A 21,484-nucleotide genomic window follows, 5' to 3' on the forward strand; every position below is an offset into this window, starting at 1 on the left:
TGGGTAGGGCAGTCTGAGCACAAAGTCTAAGGGGAATGGAGATCAGAGAGGGAGTGAGGGGGTGAGGGGGCAGCTGCCACACAAAACTGACTTAGAGAGTTATTCTTCCATACTTAGTCGGGGGGGGGGGGTGGAGGTGAAGGGTTGGGTGAGGAGTGAGAAAACAACTATGAAGAGGAAGTAACAATATCCAAAAGGTGGGATATGGAAAAACATGAATAGAAAGGAAGTCAAGCTGTAGGTGGCACAGCATGGTGGGGCGGGGTGGGGTGTTCACCCATGGTCAGGAGAACCCTAGCTTCAGACTGGGGCAGTGTGTGACCACAACTGGCATGGTCACCTGAAATGCCAGGGGCTGGAGAATGTACAGGTTCATGTACACTGTGTGGGCAGATGCAAAGCTGGTGGAGCTTACAGGAAGAGCCACCAGGAAGGAGATTTGGATGACTAGGGGGCTCACCAACATGTAGAGGTGGAAGCTGAAAGCCATTGGCTGAAGACCACTCACTGCCATCTTCCACCATACTGGAAATTGAAAGTGCAAAATGGAGGAAGAAAATGGCTGCAACCACACCTGGAGTGGACACAGTAGGTAACTCAACCTGTGAAGGAATAACCAAAGGACCATTCACTTGTAGGTGTTCAAATGAATTGAACATTACAAACAGACCATGCATTGTACAAAATACACAGTCCCTAATCTTTGGGTATCCAAATGCATTGATTTCTTACTTGCACACCTCCCATCCCTTGATAATGCTAACCAACTCATTCACATGCATAGCTTTGCACACTGAGACCACGGTAAAAATAGGGCAGTTATAGGGCAATAGCTAATGAGGGTGTCAGCAGAAACCATTGTGGACAGAGGGGATCAATTCTCATACTATAGGAGCTTCCTGTCAGCAAGGACAAACATCAACAGTGATGCTCCACATCACCAATAGTGTACTAATATAGCCTTTGGCTATTTGAGAAACAGAATTGTTTATGACAAAATCCTCAAACCTAGTACCAAGTCAGTGTGCGAGGTAACAGTTGACCTGCCCTTCTATGTGCCTCAAAAACATGGGCAATGTATAGCTGACACCTCAAATCCTGAGAGAGATATCACCAGTGATGTCTTTCCAAAATCTTGCAAATCCAGTGTCAGGTTTCATGCATCTATATGAAGTGTCCTCTCTTAAGTTACCATCCCCAGTATCAAGACACTGCTTACAGCCAATCAGCTTTGTTGGGTGGGCCATATCATCTGTACGTCTGATACAAAGCTTCAAAAATAAGTTCTGTTCTCCACGTTTGGTCATAGTAAGTGGATATTGGAAGGGCAGAGGTAACATTTAAAGGGTGTCCTCAAGCCATCATGAAAATATGCAATATCCCCTATGAAATGGGAATCTCTTGCCCAAAATGGAGAAGCAGCATCTGCAAAGGTGCCAAAAGTCTTAAATGTTTGCTACAAGCCAAGTTAGATAGCAAGGAAAAATAGCAGAAGGAGTATACAAATACCCAAACATCTCAGCCACCTACCTCTTCAAACATCACAAGTGGCATGCTTCGGTCACGTCATCACCACAGCTCTAGAGTGGGAAAACAAAAAACATCGTCAATCTCAAGAGATTGCCTAGGAAGAATGATGAAGAGGATTGGCAAGGCAGTTACCCACAGATTCTGACTCTCCCACAAAGCACTTCGCAAATTCTGAAGTATTTTCTGATCTCCTTAAGATCCTTGTGGCTACAATTATTCAGCCTAAATGGAAGTTAATGGACAAATCTTATTGGATCCTGAAGGATGTGGGCGCTGGTGAGAAATCTGGCAGAACGCATGAGAAGTCAGGTGAGGCTTCTGTCAACAGGGATTATTACTTGCTGTCGGCGTCATGAACTGCAAATTTTGCCTCTTTAATATGCAGCTTCGTGGGAGAACTTGACATCAACAACTCTGACATGGAAGTAAGAATCGGTAGCTTCTCAAGGACTGGACCAGGCTGCATTTAAGGTCTGTTTGTTTGCTCCCTTAACGCTCATTAACCTTGAGCCTACCTTGATGCTGACAGCATCCTAACCTTGTCCTGCAGCTTTGCGCTTGACCACTGACCCAGCCATAGGCAACTAGTCACACTCTCCATCTTCGGTCCGCCTCCCCCTCTCTCCCTATTTATTCCAGTTCCCTCTCCCCATCCCCCTCTCTGATGAAGGGTCTAGGCCCGAAACGTCAGCTTTTGTGCTCCTGAGATGCTGCTTGGCCTGCTGCGTTCATCCAGCCTCACATTTTATTATCTTGGATTCTCCAGCATCTGCAGTTCCCATTATCTCTGATACTATTTTAGTCACAATACTTCTCCCTTTAGTGCAAACACAGAGCCAGAAAGCTTTTTTGTCTTTTTTTCTTGTCATGGTTGTCAGCAGCCTTCAGTCCCATTATAGAAGACAGCCTTTGGTCAGGGAATCCAAGCGCGGTCAAGTCAATAGCAGCATTGTATATCAACTACAAGATGCATCTAATGTGCACTGCAGCAACACACTAAGCATCTTCAACGATATCGCAACAGACAAAGGAGAATATGTGGATAGTGTTATCTAGATTAGTAACTCAGATACCAGGACTAGTGTTCTAGAGATATGAGTTAAAATTCTAACCCAACTGATGAGGGAATATAAATTGAATTAATCAGTGCACTATAAATTTAAGTTGTAGTTGTGATTGTTATATTATTTTTCCAAAATTCCCTAGGTTCTGAAAAAGTCCCAGAAGGCTGGAAGTTAGCAAACATAATGGTATTGTTTAAGAAAGGAGGTAAATAATATTTTCTTAACTGTAGGCCAGTTAGCCTAACATCAGTCATCAGGAAATTCTGGAACCTGTTATTAAGGAAGTTTTAATAAGGCACAAAAACCAGGATATAATCAGACAGAATCAAGCTGGTTTTGCAATAGCCAAATTGTGTTTCATTAATTTATTTCAGTTTTCTTAATGTAATATGCTAGGTGTATGAAGAGGAGGCAGTAGGTGTGCTTTACTTGGATTTTCAAAAGGCGTTCCATGAGGTTCGACAGAAAATGTTGGTGTGCCAAATGGGACCCATGGGGGCAGGAGTAATTTATAAGCATAGATGAATGACTGACAGACAGGAAATAGGGATAAACTGTACCTTCAAGTTGGCAGGCTGTAAATAGTGGAGTGGAACAAGGACCTGTGATTTTGTCTTACATATTTACAGCTTATATTATAGACAAAGAGGCAGAGCATATTGAATCCAAATTTGTTGACAATGCAAAGCCAAGTGTGAATGAAAGCTGTGAGGATATAATGATCCTGCAGAGAGATAGACACATTAAGCGAATGACAACAAGCTGGTATATTGAGTATAATCTTGGGAATTATGAGGTTGTTCACTTTTGTAGTAACAATTGAAAAGCATTTGTTTAATTTGTTAAAAGGTCATGAAACCACTAAGTATTGCTGTTTTTAAAGTTTTGAATAAGGGGAGTACAAATTAAGCATAAAGATTCAGCAAGCAATTAGAATTGCAAATAACACGTTGGTCTTCATTTCAGAGTACAAGAATAAGGAGGTCTTGCTACAAAAGCCTATCGCTTTGGTGAGATTACAATGGAAAATTTTTAAATGCTTGTTACAGAGTCAGCAAAATGCTGAGATAGACAGATTTCAGGTGTCTCAGGGAATCAAGAGATATGGGAGCAGGTGCTATAGGGGATATGAAGCAGATGATTGACCTTGGTCATTCTGAATGACAAAACAGGTTTGAGATGTCATTCGATCTACTGCTGGCTGCTCCTATTTTTGCATTAGTTGAATAAGGCACTTTGCCCATTTTGTGTGTTGCTTTTCCAACAGCCAAGTACTTATAGCACCAACGTGACAAGCTCTTTTATGAATGCATGCTTTCAGTGCAGGATCCGATTTATTTAGGACATATATAGAGAAAATTTGGATGTGTGCTTCAATGCATAGGGAGTACCTCTATGTATTCTCAAAATGTTTGTCTAATTTGCAAGGATCCATGTCAGAAAAACATATCTAGTAAATTATCTACGTATGTAATGTCTGACAGGTAATGCCGGACAGGCATTTATAAACTTTTTAGACAAACACGAGGCTGAAAGGACACAGCAAGCCAGGCAGCATCTGATCAATATTTCGGGTATTACCCTTCTTCAGTCCTGACTGCTTCTTTCATCCAGCTGCTGTCTGGTTTGCTGTGTTCTTCCAGCCTCTTGTTTGTCTACTTGGATTCCAGCATTTGCAGGTTTTTTTTGTCTCTAACCAATATATAAACTTGTGCATCTTCCACTAACTTCGTGCATGCCTGTATTTTTTCTAGATCTTTCTGTGCTTGCCACTTTGCTGGTGATGATTGGAAAGTTTGGGACAACAATTGCCTTTGCCATAGTTTACGTCTACAGCTCTGAGCTGTTCCCAACTGTGGTAAGGAACATGGGTGTTGGTGTGAGCTGTATGGCCTGCAGGTTTGGAGCCATCATCTCGCCTTACATTTTTTATCTTGGTAAGATAACAGTTTAATTTCTGTACGGATGTAAAATATCGGGAAAAATTCCTTCCATTGGCCCAATACTCATAGACAATCCTCAAATTCACACTACATGCCCATAGTCGAAATGAAGAGATGAGTGGAGTTGTAAATACCCATGAGTTACGAGATCATTCCCTACCCTACTCAGGACTCTCATCACCACGTACCGTACCTGTCCCACTTCAGGAGTCAAAGGCTGGTAGCATTTAACTGAATCCAATATCTCATTATACCTGAGAAAACTGGTGTATTATTTCAATGGAACCTTTCTGTTGTGGAATTATAGAATGTGTACAGTACGGAAAGAGAACATTCAGCCCATCAAGTCTACATTGACCCTCTGAAGAGCATCCCATCCAGACCCAGCCTCCACAAGCCTAACTCTGTAACCTACATTTACCATGACTAAGCCACTAGCCCACACATGCCTGAAAACAGTGGGACAATTTACCTTGGCCAATTCACCTAATCAGCATATCTTTGGACTGTGGGAGGAAACTGGAGCACCTCGCTGAACCAACATAGACACAGGGAGAACATGTAAACTCCACACTCCATGCATGACTGAACCTAGTTCATTGAGGCAGCAGTGCTTTCCACTGAGCCACAACAAAGAAGTGCTTAAACAGTAATAGGAGTTATTCAATTAATCAGGATATTTGAAAAAAGTAGTCATTCGCTATATTCAAGGACAACCATCTCAATACCAACCCAAAACCAGATGGTTCCATTTCATCTTCTCCATATTCCACCACCTCCAAAGTCTATTTATCCAGGTATTGCAGAGTTTCTTCCAAAGGTCCATTAAACACTTTGCTGGTTGCTGGTCACCCATCTATGTTACTTTAGTGCCCTGGTTATGGATTACCTTTCCCTTTGCAAAGTTATAGAAAGGTTAATATTTCATTCAGAATATAATTCTACTTCATCATCTGCAACCATCCCATTGTGGAAATATTATCAGATGCAAACAGTGCTTTCATTGTTCACTCAGGTTGCACAACCTTTGATCTCAGAAGCCGTGGTAGAAAAGAGAAATTAAGGAAAGGACTGTATGGCTTTGGAGGAGGCAGGAGGCTAGTGATGCAGTGAGATATATTGAGGTGATATAGCATTACCTGCCTACACTATCTCTCTCCATAAAAATGGCACAGTGATGCAGAATGGGGATTTCTGTACTAAATTTAATCAGTTAAATATCCCTAAATTCAAGTCCAAAGTTACATATTTTTGAATTGTAAGTAATTCCACCAATATGGGAATCAGATGAGAATTTAGACTGGAGGCCAAAGATCGGTGATAATCATACTAAATGGCAGAGGAGGGCTAAGGTGCTGTATGGCCTGTTCTTGCTCCTTTTCCCATGTTCCTTGACTCCTTGTATGGACTACTACAAACACACCTATAAAGAACACATTAATGTATGATAGCCAAAATGTTGATATTAATCATGGATTAACTATTGCTATTGAAGTAATAAACTTTAGTACTATCATACGCACATTGAAGAATAAGTGGAAAACCTAAAAATGGATACAAACATTTTGATTAATATGGAACACTTCTCCGTGATTCAGTTGGGTCAAAACCTTTACGCTGATTTCTAATTAAATGATGGTATCTCCAGCCCATGGCTAAGACTGGCTCCACACCTCAGCAGAGTGCCCAGATTTACATAAGGCCAACACCACTTAAAGGTGGCTGACGCTACTTAAAGTCAACCTCTCCCTCTCAAAGGTTGGGTGCCTCTGCCTGCAGCAGTTACTGGAAGTGGCTGAAGAAAAATCTCTTGAGCATGAAAAAGGCAAAAATATGACGTTTGGTCAAAAAGCAGGTTCCATGATTCCCCGATCGAGCAGAATCCTTGGTGCAGAAATGGAGGATGATGGTCATTGATCCAGTTGGCTACTTATCACTAAACCAATGGGAATCAGATCAAACTCTGCAGTTCCACCATATGCAGGCATGAATTTTGTTGGACAGTTAAGTAACTGACCAAAAGAGTGGCTCGTGTGTACAGCCATCATTGGTGAAGGCAGAGCCTAAGACATTTCACAAGGAAGTGAAGACTTAAGTCTTTGTAACCATCTTTAGCTAGATAGTCTGAGTGAATGATCTATCTTGGAGTCCTGCTGAGATCCCACACATTGCAGAAGCAATTCGTTAGACAATTGGATTTACTCCATGAGACCAAGAAACAGGTGAGCACAGGAAACAACAGTGAACCCTGACCACATTTCAGCTGTAGCAGGACAAACTGCTACCTTAGCCAATCTGTTCCAGGTAAACTATGACAAAATGAAAAATTGCCTAGCTTCGAGAAAAAAAAATCCAGCCAATTACCACCTGTCATTATAGTAACCTGATAGTCTGTGTGACATGAAGTGTGTGATTTACACATGTTTAACATAACTTATTTCGCTGTTTGCATTAGGAATGAGTAGCGCATACATCTTGATCTGTGTGTACAAGGGGTTTAATGATTAATTTTTCAGTATTTCAGGATGGAAAAAAAATCAGTATGAGAGAGGTAATTCATGTTGTGAATTTGTTTGTTTTGGGAACATTTTATGAGTTGACGGAATAAACAGAATAAATTGGAGACCATTAGCCTGTTTCTAGTTAGAAGGATGGGATTAGTTTAATTTTTGCCTGAAGGAAGTACTAAAAGCAACAGTTAAGTCAAACTCACAGATGTGAATGATCATTGACGTTTCAGTCGGCTAAAGGTGTGCCATTGGGATAAATTGAATATTGTATTTTTAATATCTTTTGAATTGTGTTATATGCAAGTAGCTCATTTTTTTTCTATTTTAGGTTGTTTCTTTGGTGAAATAAACATCTATTTTATTGTTAAAGCCAGACCTGCAGCATTGCATCCTTATGTTTCAGTAAAAACAAGCCTCATTAATTAAAAAAATTCTGACAAGCCAGATTTAACCTGGGATCTGAATCGTCCAGTAATAATATCCCTGAGATCAAAACATTAGGTGTCAGCAAGAGCTATCAAGTAGCACTTACTTTTCAAAAATCTACTTGCTGATTCTGAGTGTGCAATCTGCAGGCACTACAGCTCCAAACTTCATTGCAACCTTATTCTAAATGTGCCCAAAATGACGGAATTGCAGAATGAGGTGAAAGTAACTGCCCTGGACATCAGAATAATATTTGATTGAGGTGTCTAATTATAGAACCCTAATAAAATTAAATGGCACGCCCGTGTGCAAAAGACCTGGATGATGTTTAGTTTTAAGCAGATCGTCGATAGCAACGTTCACTGGACACAAATGCCAGCAAAACAGGTTCTAACCAACACCTATTGACAATCCAAGAATCCCATCCAACCTAACAACATTTTGGGCAGTAACGTTGATAAGAAACCAACGACCAGCTGCCTAGATCACAAGTACATCAGAGGCTGGGTATTCTCTGGTGCATAATTCAACCCATGATGTCCCATATCCTTTTCACCATCAATAAGCTACAGTTTAGTATAAGATGGAATAATCTAACTTTCCTGAATAAAGTTAACTGCAACAACAGTCAAGAAAGCTTGACACCATTCAGGACAAAGCTTTTCACTTGACTGGCATATTGATTGCATTAAACATTCACTCCCTTCACCATGGCTGCACCATATTAGCAGTCTGCATTATCTACGGTGAAGTACTTATTAAGGTTTATTCAACAGCCCTTTCCAAATCCAAGACCACTAACACCAAGAAGAACAAGGATAGCAGTTGTGAAAGCACACAACTGCATGTTAAGTTCCCTTCTAACTCACATGCCAATCTGACTTGAAAATACATTACCATTCCTTCTGCCAGGCTTGAGAAGAGCAATGGGAATTCTTATTGTGATGAGGATATGATAGTTCCCTGCAGTTCAGTCTGGATACAAACTTAGTGCTGCTTTCTTATCTCAGCTCACCCTAATGGTGCCATGAGTGCACTCTGACCTCACAGATTCCAAGCAGTTCAAGACGGCCACTCACCAACACCTTCTCAATTAACCCGAGGGATGGTCCACATTGCATGAAAAAAAACTTCAAAATTTCTCAAAATTTTGAACAAAAACAAAAGTAATGCAAATCCAATTCTTGAGTTACTGATTGGGAGCCAGTTTCGTACCTCTTTGCCAGGGAATGGTACCTGACAAAGAATCAAAAACAGCCAGAAGAAAACTATCCTCAGAATTAGAAATGAAAATAGTAATTGCCGGACAACTTGAATGTATGAACATAGAGAATACAGAAAAGGGTAATTATTGGCCACAAGACTTGGTTAATTGGGCCGTCTGTGACTTTATATTGTTGTGCTGGTTTTGCAATTTATCGTCTATATCTTTGCAGGTGTTCATCATGAATTTCTCCCTTTTATTGTGATGGGGTGTTTGACTGTGTTTTCAGCAATTCTGGTTTTGTTTCTGCCTGAAACAGTCAATATCCGTCTCCCAGAAACAATTGACCAAATGCAATCAATTAAGGGGTAAGTGTTTATAGTCTTTATGGTTTAGCTTTTTCTCTCAGTTCTCTTCTGTGAACAACTTCAAATTTACTTTTAAGGCAGAACGTAAAGGTCAGGTTCTGGCTCCCTTTCCAACTTGTAGAGCATTTAAAGTTGGAAAGGGAGCCAGAATCTAACTTTTGTGATCCACTTAGAAGAGATAGAATCATAGAATCATGCAGCACTGAAACAGACCCATCAGTCTAACTCATCCATGCTGACCAGGCATCCCAATCTGACCAACTCCCATTTTCCAGCATTTGGCCCATATCCCTCTAAACCCTTCCTTTCCGGATGCCTTCCAAATGTTGTAATTGTACCCACCTCCCCCACTTCCTCTGGCAGCTCATTCCATACAAGCACCACACTTTGCATGAAGATATTACTCCTCAGCTCCTTTTTAAATCTTTCCCTGCTCACCTTAAATCTATGCCCTCTAGTTTTGGACTCCCACACTCTAGGAAATAAACCTTGGCTGTTCATCCTATCCATACCCCTCATGATTTTACAAATGTTTATACGGTCAGCCTTCAGCCTCAGATGCTCCAAGGGAAAAAAAAACGGTTTATTCAGCCTATCCCTTTAACTTACATTCTCCAGTCCCAGCAATGTCCTTGTAAATAATGCTCAATTCTGAGGAAGGGTCACCAGACCCAGAACGTTAACTCTGTTTTTTTCTTTCATTGATGCTGCTGAGCTTTCCAGCAACTTTATTAATGTCCTTGTAAATCTTTTCTGCACCCTGTCAAGTATAACAAGATCCTGCCTTTCGAACTGTGACCAGAACTGTACGCGGTATTCCAGAAGTAGCATTCTATCAATCACTGGGTTGAATATGTGTGTTTTCTTAAGAGAGAGGCAGAGTGAATTCCAAGGAGCACCACTTGTTTGTGTAGTGGTAGCTCAAGAGTGTTGCCGTGGGAGACAGAGGAGGTTGTGTAGTAAATTTAGTGAGGAAAGGACAACGAATTGGAGAAGTTGGCAATTATAAGCCAATGGAGAGATTTGTAGACAAGAAAGAGAATGTTAAATTCACTGCCTTGGTACAATAAGGAGCTCAGCAATGACAGGAAGTATGAGGCGAATGACATTTAGTATAGGACAGACTGTGACTGACAGACCCTTAGATATATTGGAGTTTGTGGAGGATGGAGCCTTACAAAAATGTCATTTGAAAAGCCAGGTGGAGAGAAGTCAAAATAATTTGGTAAAATAGGGAATGAATGCAGGTAATAGAGTGGAGGTAGAAGTTAACAAAAATAATATTCCAGATCTACAGCAGACCATTCAGCCCATTCAGTTCCATCCAAACCTCTCCCCACTACTCTTTTACTAACTCTCTCAGCATATTTAGTTCTTCCTTATGTATTTGTCAGTTCCTGTCAATTGTATCAATAAAACATAGGAGCAGAAATAGGCCATTCAGTCCATCAAGCCTGTTCTGCCACTCAGTGAAATTATGGCTGATCTGATAATCCTCAATTCCACCTTCCAGTCTTATCCCTATAAACCTACAAAACCTTGATAACTAGAAATCTATGTCAGCCTTAAATAGACTCAATGGCCCAGCCTTAACATCATTCCACAGATTCAGCACCCTTTGAGTGAAAAAATACTTCTTTCTCATCTCTGAATAGGTGACTCCTTACATTATCCTACCCCGGCCATAAGCTCTCCCACAAGGAGAAACAACTTCAGTACATGTACCCTGCTAAGCCCCCTAAGAATCATAGAAACCCTGCAGTGTGGAAGCAGACTATTCAACCCATCAAGTGCACACTGACCCTCCAAAGAGCATCCCACTGCCCTACCCGGTCCCTGTAATCTTGCTTTTCCCTAGGCTAATCCACCTAGCCTGCACATCCCTGATCACTATTAGCAATTTAGCATGGCCAATCCACTCAGAGGAAACCAACGTAATCACAGAGAGAATACGCAAACTCCACACAGTTACTCGAGGCTGGAATTGAACCTGGTATCTAACCACTGAGGCACTGTGCCATCCAGCTACTGTGCTGCTCCTTGAATTCTTCTAAATTTCAATCTACATAAGGTCATCCAAGTCAAAACTCTCTTCACTACAAAACCCTTCCATACCCAGGACCAACCCAGAGAATCTTCCCTGGACTGCCTCCAATGCTAAATATATCTTTCCTTAGATGAGGGGAACAAAACTATTCACAGTATTCCAGCTGTGATCTGACTAGTGCCTTGTATAATTTTAGCAAGACTTTTGTATTCTATTCCTTTTGAAATGAGGGCCAACTTTCCACTTACCTTCCCTAATACCCAACATTATTTGCTTCAATTGCCTCCGATGGGAGCGGGTTCCATATTTCTTACACAAATTGCAACCTAGTTCAACTTGAGCAAACAACAAAGAAAGAATGAAGTCACCGAAAGTAGAGGACCAATTTTGGCTGGAGATGCAAAACACTGGCTTCATTCTTTTCAAAAGTTAAACAGGAAAATGTTGATTCGTTCACGACTTACTATCAGACAAGCGATCTGAGTGCACATTTCAGAGATCCTAGTGTTGTAAGGGACTATTGAGAAGGAAACCTGGATGTCATCAACATACCTATGGAAGCTGTGTTACAGACGATACCACTGAAGGGGAGGCTGCAAATGAGGAAGAGGAGCCAGAGCTAGAACCTTGTGAGTTCTATCAGTGGCTACATGACAACTGTAAGAGAGGCCATTGCCAAAAATAAATTGGTTGCGTTGGGACAGGCAGGAGTGCAAACCCTGGAGGATGAGCTATCACCCTGCAGGTGAGCTATGAAGTTAATGAAGGTGTTGACATGTTCACCGTGTTAAATACTTCAATAAAATTGCAGAAGACAGTACGAATAATGGCTCATGACAGCAGTCACTGCGGAAGCGCCTTCAAACTGAAAGGTAATTTCACTGTAATGGGCAGTGCAAGATCATGCTGAAAGGAGTCAAACAAGGAACTGTAGGAAAGTTTAACACTATTCATGTTCATTGATAATACACTTTTTACCCATTTTGGTGAATACAGGAAAATTATTGCAAGGATTATCAACCTGTAGAATTGTGTCATGGTTAAGTGAGGAGAATGATGAAATGTTCCCCACTTGCCTGAATGATTGCAGCTCTAGCAACATTCAAGAGGCTTAACACCATCTAGGACAAAGCAGACTGGTTGATTGGCACCACATCCACGAACATCCACTCCCTCTGCCACCAATGCTCTGTGGCAGCAGTACTATCCACAGTAGGCTCTGCTGAAATTCAATGTTAGACAGTACATTCCAACCCATGACTGCTACTGTCTCAGATGAAAATAGCAGCAGATATGTGGGACCGACACTCTGAGGTTCAGCACCAAGTCACTCACCATCCCGACTTGGAAATATATCACAGTTTCCTTGATGTCGTTGTGTTAAAATCCTGAAACTCCCCGCTGAATGGCATTGCTGGTGTACCAACACCAAATGCACTGCACCAGTTGAAGAAAATATCTCACTACTACTTTCTCAATGGCAACTAGCGATGGGCAATAAATGCTGGCCAGCCAGCGATGCCCAGTTCCCATGAATGAAAGAAGAAGAACTGCACCTGAACAATGCAGATTGCAGAATTCCATACAAACAGTTCACCAACGCCCTCTCCAGGGCAATTTCTGTGGACAATCAATGTTAACCTTGCCAGTCATATGCACATTCCCATAACGAAATAAATTTTAACTGATGGTCACATCTTCTACTTTAAAATGTAACAGTGACTACAACTCAGAAATCTTATTTGGATCCCAGGTCCTGAGGTTATCAGAAAATACAGTTTTTTTTTAGTGAAAATATTATTTTTCTCTTGTGTTTCTTCAGCAGTCTTAAGAGTTTAACATTGCATTCCTGACTGCTTCAGGACATTCCTGGAAGATTGCAATGCTTTGAAACTGCCAAGTCGGTGGCTACTCTGCTGGAGTTTCTCATCACTGAAGACATCACATATCTGGCAGGGAAATTATGAATTCTTGATCTGTAGATCTCAAGACCACAATCTGCAATACATTCACTTGCAAAACATCGAATGTTATGCATCGCAGCGCAACTATATTATCTGGAATTCTTGTAACATCACTTTCAACACAAATTAACAGTCCCAACAAGGAAAATAAGTCTAACATATATGTTAACCTGATGTGTGTTAGTATGTTATCACCTCATGCATTCCAACTCCACTTGTATATTTCATGCTCAATGTAGCTCGTTTGTCTTTGTCCCTCCAGCCCATTGAGCCACATGTTACTATGTTTGCTATCAGTATCAGCTTGACTGAAAAGTGTCAGATCCTCAGGGGTTAATTTTGCTTTCCAATCTTTCTTGACATTGATCCAGCATATTGTGTTATACATACTCAGCATAATATTGGCATTTTTGTATCACATGATATGAAATCGTTTCAAATGACTGAAATCTGATATGAAATGATTGCATTTACCGATTGAAATATCTGTGGCAAATTTCAGTTAACATTCATCATTATGACAGCGCTGTTTTTGATTTAACTGCAGGTTTGGTTGCCGATCTAATCATAGAATTTGTGACCATCTGTACAAGAATGAAACAACCAGAGAAACTTTTGTGATGATCTGTAAAAAGGAAGAAAATTACACCAACCCAGTAGCGATCTACAGCAGTGGAGAAATGGAAAGTTAATTTTTTTTAAGAACCAAAAGAACTGCGGATGCTGTAAATCAGGGACAAAAACAAAGTTGCTGGAAAAGCTCAGCAGGTCTGGCAGCATCTGTGGACGAGAAAACAGAGTTAACGTTTTGGGTCCAGTGACCCTTCCTCAGGAAGATTCTGAGGAAGAGTCACTGGACCCGAAACGTTAACTCTGCTTTCTCCTCCACAGATGCTGCCAGACCTGCTGAGCTTTTCAAGTTTTTTTTCAGTTGATAACCAACATTATCTCCCATTGAAATAAATTTAGCAATGCAATCAAGATACTCAGGGAGCACTGTTAAATACTTGAATTAGTCGGTGTAACAATAGGAGTTTCAATTTTCTCACTGACATTGCTACCAGGAATGTATTTTGATCTAACCTAAAAATCTTTAGCCAACAAGTTGAGCCAGAAGTGTACTATGAGGTCAGTTTTGACATTTGGACAACCGACTGTTTCACTATGCTGACTGAAAATAGAACTGCTGCTAATTTGAGAAACCAGCCTCAATAACATTCAGTTTACATGCTGGAGGCCACCAACGGGAGTTCTAGTGCACTTTGCTGCATTGAGGTCTCCCTATATTGGGTTGCCTTGACTGTCTGTAAACTGCTTGGAGTGTGCAAACAATCACAGCACATGTGGTTCTGGGACAGGAGCAGTTCAGATTATTTTTGTGGAACATGATGGATTGTTCCTGCTCCACTACACTCAACAAAAATAATAATACTTATCTTGCTGGACTTATTAAGTCCCATCCACTCGAGACCTGGTCAGAATAAGCCAAAACATGCTGTGACTAATTCAAACCTATAACAGCAGTCATGATCCTTAGACTTCTGATTTGAATTTTAACATGAAGCCAACATCAAAAGTGCCATCAGTTTCTTTGGTACTAATAGGCAGAATGGGTATCAACCCCATTTTGAGTCCATCAGTCCCCTGATAGTGTGGTGATTATAATGAGGTCAGCCTGGTGGACCTCATAGAATAAGAGTTCCCTGATTGGGCCAGTTAATCTGGTCCAGTCAGGGACCCCTGGCTGACAGATAGGAACAGGAGAGTCAGACATCCTGTACAATCTGGGAGCTGACTCTTGACAGGGCTGAATCAGTGTCAAGGATGCTCTGCCTATAAATAAAGGATGACTTGGTTACAGGATACCAGCCTCTGTGGAGTTATTTCAGTAGTGACAGGAGAAATGCACATTCCTGAAGAAATTTGCTTGCAACAGTCACCTTTGCACTTCTGGCATGATATTATTATTTGGGAAGGTTGACTCATCCAATCCTGCTGTTGAAGACTGGGCCCAGTATGTGGAAAGAATGCATTATATTTTCCAGGCAAATAGCATTGAGACATGGAAAGCAATGAGTATTACTCCTGACAGCTTGTGCACCCACAGCTTTTTTGATTGTTAGGAGCCTTACTTTCCTTGAAGCACCAGAGCAGCAGCCTGTGACTGCTGAAGTGAAATAAAAACCTTTAAGAAGGGAGGCACAGTAACTGAAATAAACAGGGCATCAAAGCTGGCCAAAAAGCAAAGTATGCTGAGAATACCTGAGCCAAGACAGAAACAGGAGACAAATCTGCATAGGGGCAAGTCCTTGCAAGATCCAAGCCCAGAAGATTGAAATCAGAGAGGCACCAAAGCATGTCAGGAAGTGTGAAAAGCCAATTCAACCCTTCCTGACAAACAAAAACACTAGATGCATGGAGCAGAAAAGCCTCAGTAAGAGACAACCAGGTGTATATTCTGGGATAAAACCAGACATCAATGCCCCAAGAGCAGATACATCAAAGGGGTCACTGTTAAGCGAGCCATTAGCTGCATTTCAAGGTGATAAAGCCAATTAATTCAATACTTCTGATCGGTCAAGTCTTTGGAAATTTACAGAAGGTAACCAGAAGGGTATAAGAACCCAGGCCAGCAGGATTCAGCGTACCCCCCATGAACCAGCTTACCTAGAGGCACATTGGGATACAGCAGTGATTGGAGCAGCTTGCCCTCTAATCAGAGAGTGAGAGAAAAATTCAAACTATGAAGAGAAGAACAGACTGAACAATTCATCAGATGAGCAAAGTTATGAGTATCTGGGAAGTATTTCAAGTTTCTAAAGAATCGGGTAGCTAGCAATAGAGTTATTGAAAAGTGTAAAATTTAAATCTTAACCTTTCTTGTCTTCAAATAAGTTGTGACCTGGTTCACTGACTGTAGACCCATGCTGTGTGGTTTTTTCCTGATGCATGCGAAGCTGCCTGGGTAAATTAATATTGTGTACACTGGTTGAGGAGTCTACAGGGTCTTAGAGACACCCTGTTCCAGACAACATCAGATACCTTTTAAGAGCTGACAGATTTAGTTAAAGAACATCATGACCCCAAGCCTCATCTAATTCTGTCATGTGATTGGTTTTACTCGGCAATTGAAGAACCAGGGGAATCCGTATTGGGATTTTTGACTAGGGTAAAATGACTTTGGTTTAACCCTTAATGGGATGCTGACAGACCAGTTGGTATGTGGAATTAGTGAGATAACCATGCAAAGGCACCCACTAGTTGAAACCCAACGGGGCTTCAACCAGGCACAAAATAGGCTTTATCTTTGGAAAATATGGCAGGTGGAGCATATGAGCTACAGAGTATTCTGATGAAGTGGACATCCTCACCAGTCTGACTGACCTTGAGGAACACCACATGAGTGAAGGCAATTGCATGGCCTCACGCAGGACATATCCTGAATACAGGGACTCTAGGTCAGCCCAGAGCAAAGCTCCAAAATAAAACTAAGCTTTGGCCAAATGCATACAGCTATCTCTAGGATCCAGGCCAGCATGTCATTGTAGTTACTGTTGGTATGCAGACTCAAGACAGCAAATGATCCCACTAGGCCTGAATGGAGTAAGCAAACTCATAGGCCAGTACCCAGGAGACTCCATGACATAGAAAGCCCACCTAAATCTAAAGTCATAGAGACATACAGCACCGAAACAGACACTTGGTCCAATTTGTCTACGCCAGGGGTATCCTAAATCGATCTAGTCCCACTGGCATTTGACCCATAGCTCTCTAAACCCTTCACATTCATATGCCCATTAAGTTGCCTTTTAAATGTTGTAATTGTACCAGTCTCCACCACTTCCTCTGGCAGCTCAATCTATGTGAAAAAGTTGCCCCTTAGGTCCCTTTTAAATCTTTCCCCTCTCACCCTAAAACTATTTTTGGACTCCCCACGTCAGGAAAAAGACCTTGTCTATTCACCCTGTCTAAGTTCCTTGTGATTTTATAAGCCTCTATAAGGTCTCTCCTCAAACTCTGACGCTTCAGAGAAAATATCCCCAGCTTAATCAACCTCTCCCTGTAGCTCAAACCCTCCAAATCTGGCAACCTCTTTGTGAATCTTTTCTGAACCCTTTCAAGTTTCACTCCATCTTTGCCACAGCAGGGCGACCAGAATTGCACACAGTATTCCAATACAGTCCTAACCAATGTCCTGTACAGCAGCAGCATGATCTCCCAACTCCTATACTCAATGCACTGACAAAAAATGCAGGCATACCAAACACCTTCTTTACTATCCTGTCTACCTGCGACTCCACTTTCAAGGAACTATGAACCTGCACTCAAGATACCGCTGTACTCAGAGGTAACCTTCTTTGCTGTCCACTATACCACCAATTTTGGTGTCACATAAACTTACTAACCATACCTCCTGTGCTCACATCCACATCATTTAGATAAATGGCAAAAATCAGTGGACACAGCACTGATCCTTGTGGTACACCACTGGTCACAGGCCTCCATTTTGAGAAGCAACCCTCTACCACCAACCTCTGTCTTCTACCTTTGAACCAATTCTGTATCCAAATAGCTAACTCTCCCTGTATTCCACATGATCTAACCTTGCTACCAGCCTACCATGAGGAACCTTGTCAAATGCCTTACTGTAGTCCATATAGATCACGTCCACCACTCTGCCCTCCTCAATTCTCTTTGTTAATTCTTCAAAAAAACTCAATCAAGTTACTTTGGAACAGTTAAATTGCTCAGCAGCATTCAAAGCAGAACCAATCAAAATCAACACCTGGTTAAATGCTGACCCGGTTCTAAGAGATGTTGATACTGGCAGGGCCTCCTGAATGATCATACAACCAATCTTTAACAAAATTCACACTGGACTCCAATGCTTAAGTTTGCAAAAGACCTCGATCAGACTGAGAACCTATACTGGGGAACATTTACAGATTAACACATTACATTAGCGTGGTATTCCCATTGCCCCCACACTCCTCTAACCAAAAAAAAGGGCATTGCGAGGAGGTCAGGCAAGGTAAGATTCTTACCTTTTGTTTAAGTGTACAACCGTGGAGATGGCAGTTAGGGCAGTGGTATGCTCCTCCTGCCAGATGTAGGATATCAGGGACAGTCGAGTGACCCTGACAACAACATCTGCGGGAAGTGCGACCAGCTGCAGCTCCTCACCCACCAAGTGGTTTGGTTGGAGAAGCAGCTGGACACACTGAGGTGCATACCAGGGGCAGAGCGAAAGATACACACTAGCTTTAGGGAAGTGGTCACACCACAGGTCCAGACAGATAGATGGGTGACCTCCAGGAGAGGCAGGCAGGTAGTACAGGAGTCTCCTGTGGATATTCCCCACTCAAACAGATAAGCCACTTTGGATACTGTTGGGTGGAAAAGCCTCCCAGGAGACCATACAAGCAGCAACCAGGCCTATGGCACCACAACTGGTTCTGCTGTAGAGCAGGATGTGTAAAAAGTCCAGACAAGTGATAGTAGTAGGTGACTCGATAGTCAGTGGTTCAGGCGTTTCTATGGGTGTGAATAAGACTCTAGGATGGTGTGTTTCTTCCTGGTGCCAGAGCCCCTGGATGTCTCTGAGTGGGTACAGGATGTCTTGAAACAGGAGGGAAAACAGACAGAAGTCATATAATAAAGAGGGGGCAGCACAGTGGCTAGTACTGCTGCCCCACAGTGACAGGGACCCGGGTTCGATTCCACCCTCAGGCAACTGGCTGTGTGGAATTTGCACATTCTCCCCATGTCTGCATTGGTTTCCTCCGGGTGCTCCAGTTTCCTCCCACAGTGCAAAGCCATGCGGGTTAGGTGGATTGGCCATGCTAAATTGTCACATAGTGGCCAGGGATGTATAGGTTAGAGGTGTTGGCCATGGGGAATATTGGGCGGGGATGGGTCTGTGTGTGATGCCCTTCAGAGGGTCAGTGTGGACTTGTTGGGCAGAAGAGTCTGTTTCCACACTGTAGGTGTGAAAATGATATATGATTAAAGGTTCAACTTGGGTTCCACTCTCCTATAAGAAGCAGTTGGTATGGATTGCAATGAAAGGCTCTGGTACAAGTATGATGGGGAGAAATTGGTTGAGAAAGATTTATTTAGGTGGCTCAACATTTTTTGATTATAAAATGGCTTTCTGAGTGAAGTCCACATTAGGGACTATCAAAGGACCTAAGGCCACCTTGCATGTTGACCAGGAAACAATTCCATGATTCTGCAAGGCCCACCCAGTGCCGTTTGCCTCACAAGCAAAACAAGAGGCCGAAATCAGGAGGCTGGAAAGTGAAGGAATCACAAAACCAGTACAGTTTACAGCATGGGCAGCCTCAGTCGTATTGACCGCGAAGATTTACCAATTGGTTTGCCTTTGTGGGGCATTTTAAACAAACGGTAAACCATTTCTCGCAGCCAAATAAATACCCAGTCCCTCATATAGAGGATTTAGATGCAAAACTCACGGTCTCCGCCTTTCATGAAGCTGGACATTAACCATATGTACTTGCAGGTTGTGATTCGATGAGGATTCACACAAGTAGCTACAATTAGTACCACAAGTGTTTGCATCAATATACGAGATGGTCATTTGGGATATCATCAGCCTGTACAGTTTTTCAGCGAACGATGAAGAACATTTTACAAGGTCTGCCCTAAGTCACCATTTACTTAAATGACATGCTAACAACGGGGAAGATGAATAAGGAGTATTTAGAGAACTTGGATATAGTCCTTAGATGTTTCTCTCAGGTGGGCGCTCATTTGCCAGACATGAGAATGACAATAGAAATACTGCATGCATCTTTTGCAATATAGGGACTCCCAGTAGTGTTGGCCACTGGTCATGGGCCATCATTTACCAGTAGGGAATTTGAGTATTTTCAAAAGTCGAATGGTATTCCATACCATCCATCATTCAATGGCCTGGCAGAAAGAGGAGTCCAAACTCTGAAGGCAAGCTGAAAGAAACAGCCTACAGCTTCATTAGATACCAAATTGTCCCAGTTCCTATAAGATTTCAGGACCACCCCTGACGCAACCAGAGGGACAGCTCCAGCAGAGTTGCTAATGGGGGGAAGACTCTGCACTAGGTTAAGTATAATCTACTCAGATGTGGGGGGAGAGTGAAACAGCATTAGGAATGTCAATGCTGGACACAAGATTCCACTAAGCAAGAGAGACAGTTTACTTCAGGAGACAAGGTTTGGTGCAAGAACCACAGGAATGGCCCTACAAGAGTAAGAGACATGGTCGATGTGAGGTCAGTTCCAAAGATATATAAAGTTTGTGTAGGTGTGATGTTCCTGAACAAACACGTGGACCAAATGAAAGCTGAAAATTTGCAAACTGCATGGGAGAAAAATGTGCTGGGCTTCCCGACACCCTTTCCAACCGTTCTGGAACCCGTGAGTTCTCCCTCTCCGACAAGTGTCGAAGATACTTTGGAACCTGAAATGGACACAGTGGACGCTGTGACACCTCGACGCCTTTGCCACCTGAAGAGGAGAATGAATTTTTTCCGAGACGCGCCAGGCTCAAGAGGTGAACAACTATGTATTACATGCTGTCTATATCAGAGGCAGAGTTGGATGAATCTGCCCAGTTCTAAAACAGGCCAGGGAGAGCCACAAAAATAAAAGAATCAGCCTATGTGCTTTGGCTTAGAGGGGGAGGGAGTAGTAATTGTAACAAAGTCAGCCAGGTAGACCTCATAGAATATGAGTTCCCCGTCTGGGCTGTTAATCGAGTCTAATCCCGGGACCTTTGGCTGACGGGTAAAAGCAGGAATATCTGACATCCTACTCTGTCAGAATAACTTTTATCCAAATAACATTTATTATCATGTGCACTCAAATGAGGGCAGTGGAGAGTTTGTAAAGTTGCCTCTCAGCGATAACTTGGGTAAAGAGCACCCTAGGTACAAATGCTTCAAGTGTTGTTACAGAGTAAAACAGAGGTTAGCATGGGAACAGTTTGAAAAGTCCAGAATGACAATAGAGGTGACCATAAGTACTTAAGTATCAGTCCACCATCCCCAACTTGAGTCTGTGCCCACCACCCCCCAGAACACGAAGCCACACTGCCTCCACATGGTGGTCTCATTCCAGCACTCTGGCTCCAGTCCACTCCACCATGTTCCGGGAACCAGCCCGCGACTCGGCCGACACTGCTGAACCCAGCCCACCTACTCTGCTGCTGCCGCCAAACCCAGACCCCTCGTCCCACCGCAGGCTCCGGCCATGACCCATCTCCCTCAGCTTCACTCTCCAGGTAGGGCAGGGCAGTTCAAACGTTGTGGGAGGAGGAGGAGAGGTGGGAAAATAAAGCTACAAAAGAGGATTTATGGGATCCCGACAGATTTAACAAAAAGAAAAAAGATTTTTAAAAAACGGGAAAAGAATTGGCAAGCAGACTA

General features: G+C 42.3%; 1 protein-coding gene across 2 annotated transcripts in view; it reads left to right on the forward strand.

Annotated features, from left to right (window-relative positions):
* The window catches only part of LOC125458502 (organic cation/carnitine transporter 2-like), a 95,478-nt gene extending 81,636 nt beyond the window's left edge, over positions 1-13,842 (forward strand). For both annotated transcript variants that reach the window (XM_048543819.2, XM_048543820.2), the window contains 3 exons: positions 4,349-4,531; positions 8,910-9,045; positions 13,604-13,842. In XM_048543819.2, coding sequence (XP_048399776.2) covers positions 4,349-4,531; positions 8,910-9,045; positions 13,604-13,748 — 464 coding nt within the window. In that variant the 3' untranslated portion in view covers positions 13,749-13,842. The remainder of the gene's footprint in view (positions 1-4,348; positions 4,532-8,909; positions 9,046-13,603) is intronic.
* The last annotated feature ends 7,642 nt before the right edge of the window (positions 13,843-21,484 follow it).

The sequence above is a fragment of the Stegostoma tigrinum genome, chromosome 13, assembly GCF_030684315.1.
Source record: "Stegostoma tigrinum isolate sSteTig4 chromosome 13, sSteTig4.hap1, whole genome shotgun sequence".
NCBI classification, from domain to species: Eukaryota; Metazoa; Chordata; class Chondrichthyes; order Orectolobiformes; family Stegostomatidae; genus Stegostoma; species Stegostoma tigrinum.